This window comes from Fulmarus glacialis, unplaced genomic scaffold (assembly GCF_000690835.1).
Source record: "Fulmarus glacialis isolate BGI_N327 unplaced genomic scaffold, ASM69083v1 scaffold47448, whole genome shotgun sequence".
NCBI classification, from domain to species: Eukaryota; Metazoa; Chordata; class Aves; order Procellariiformes; family Procellariidae; genus Fulmarus; species Fulmarus glacialis.
Genome location: NW_009231041.1, coordinates 1 through 526, shown reverse-complemented (window position 1 = coordinate 526; position 526 = coordinate 1). Strand labels below are relative to the sequence as shown.

The 526-nt window shown below is 47.7% G+C and overlaps 1 protein-coding gene across 1 annotated transcript in view; it reads right to left on the bottom strand.

The window, feature by feature from the left end:
• LOC104081611 (protein QNR-71-like) overlaps positions 1–378 on the bottom strand; it is a gene marked incomplete at its 5' end in the record, with an annotated part of 4,057 nt that extends 3,679 nt beyond the window's left edge. The window contains one exon of the mRNA XM_009584435.1: positions 173–378. Within this exon, the coding sequence (XP_009582730.1) occupies positions 173–378 (206 nt within the window). The remainder of the gene's footprint in view (positions 1–172) is intronic.
• Between the last annotated feature and the right edge of the window lie 148 nt (positions 379–526).

The window sequence follows — 526 nt, the reverse complement described above, 5'->3', positions numbered from 1 at the left end:
ATCATCTCTTTATCTTTGCATGGACTCTCACACAAGCTGGCGCAGTCTCAGCTGAGGCCTCCAGGCGTAATAAAAACCCCTTATAAATTCCTGTGCTCCTCCTCCCTGCAGGGAAATGACCACAGGGAGAAGCTATTCACAGATGACCTGCATCTGCTCTGTGTGGACTCACCTCCATTTACGGAAATCAGTGCGCTGGCAAGAGCTTGACTTGTCTCATCCCCCAAGGTGATGTTTATACAGTATGTTCCAGGTTCCTCAAAAGCTCTCCTGATGGTGAGTAAGCATTCATCGGTGACGATGATGGGGTCGCATACCACACTCTTGGACACCTGGCACGTGGGGTCAGAAACTACTGTGCAGACATCTGTGGGGAGACTGGGATGGGAAGAGAGAACACACTGCATTTGTGGAGTCCTGTTAGCCCAGTTCACAGACACATTGCAGTGATGCCCCAGTTTTATGCTGGTGCCTTTTTACTGAAATCAGTGGCACTATAGTGATTTAAGAGTATTTTATTAATATA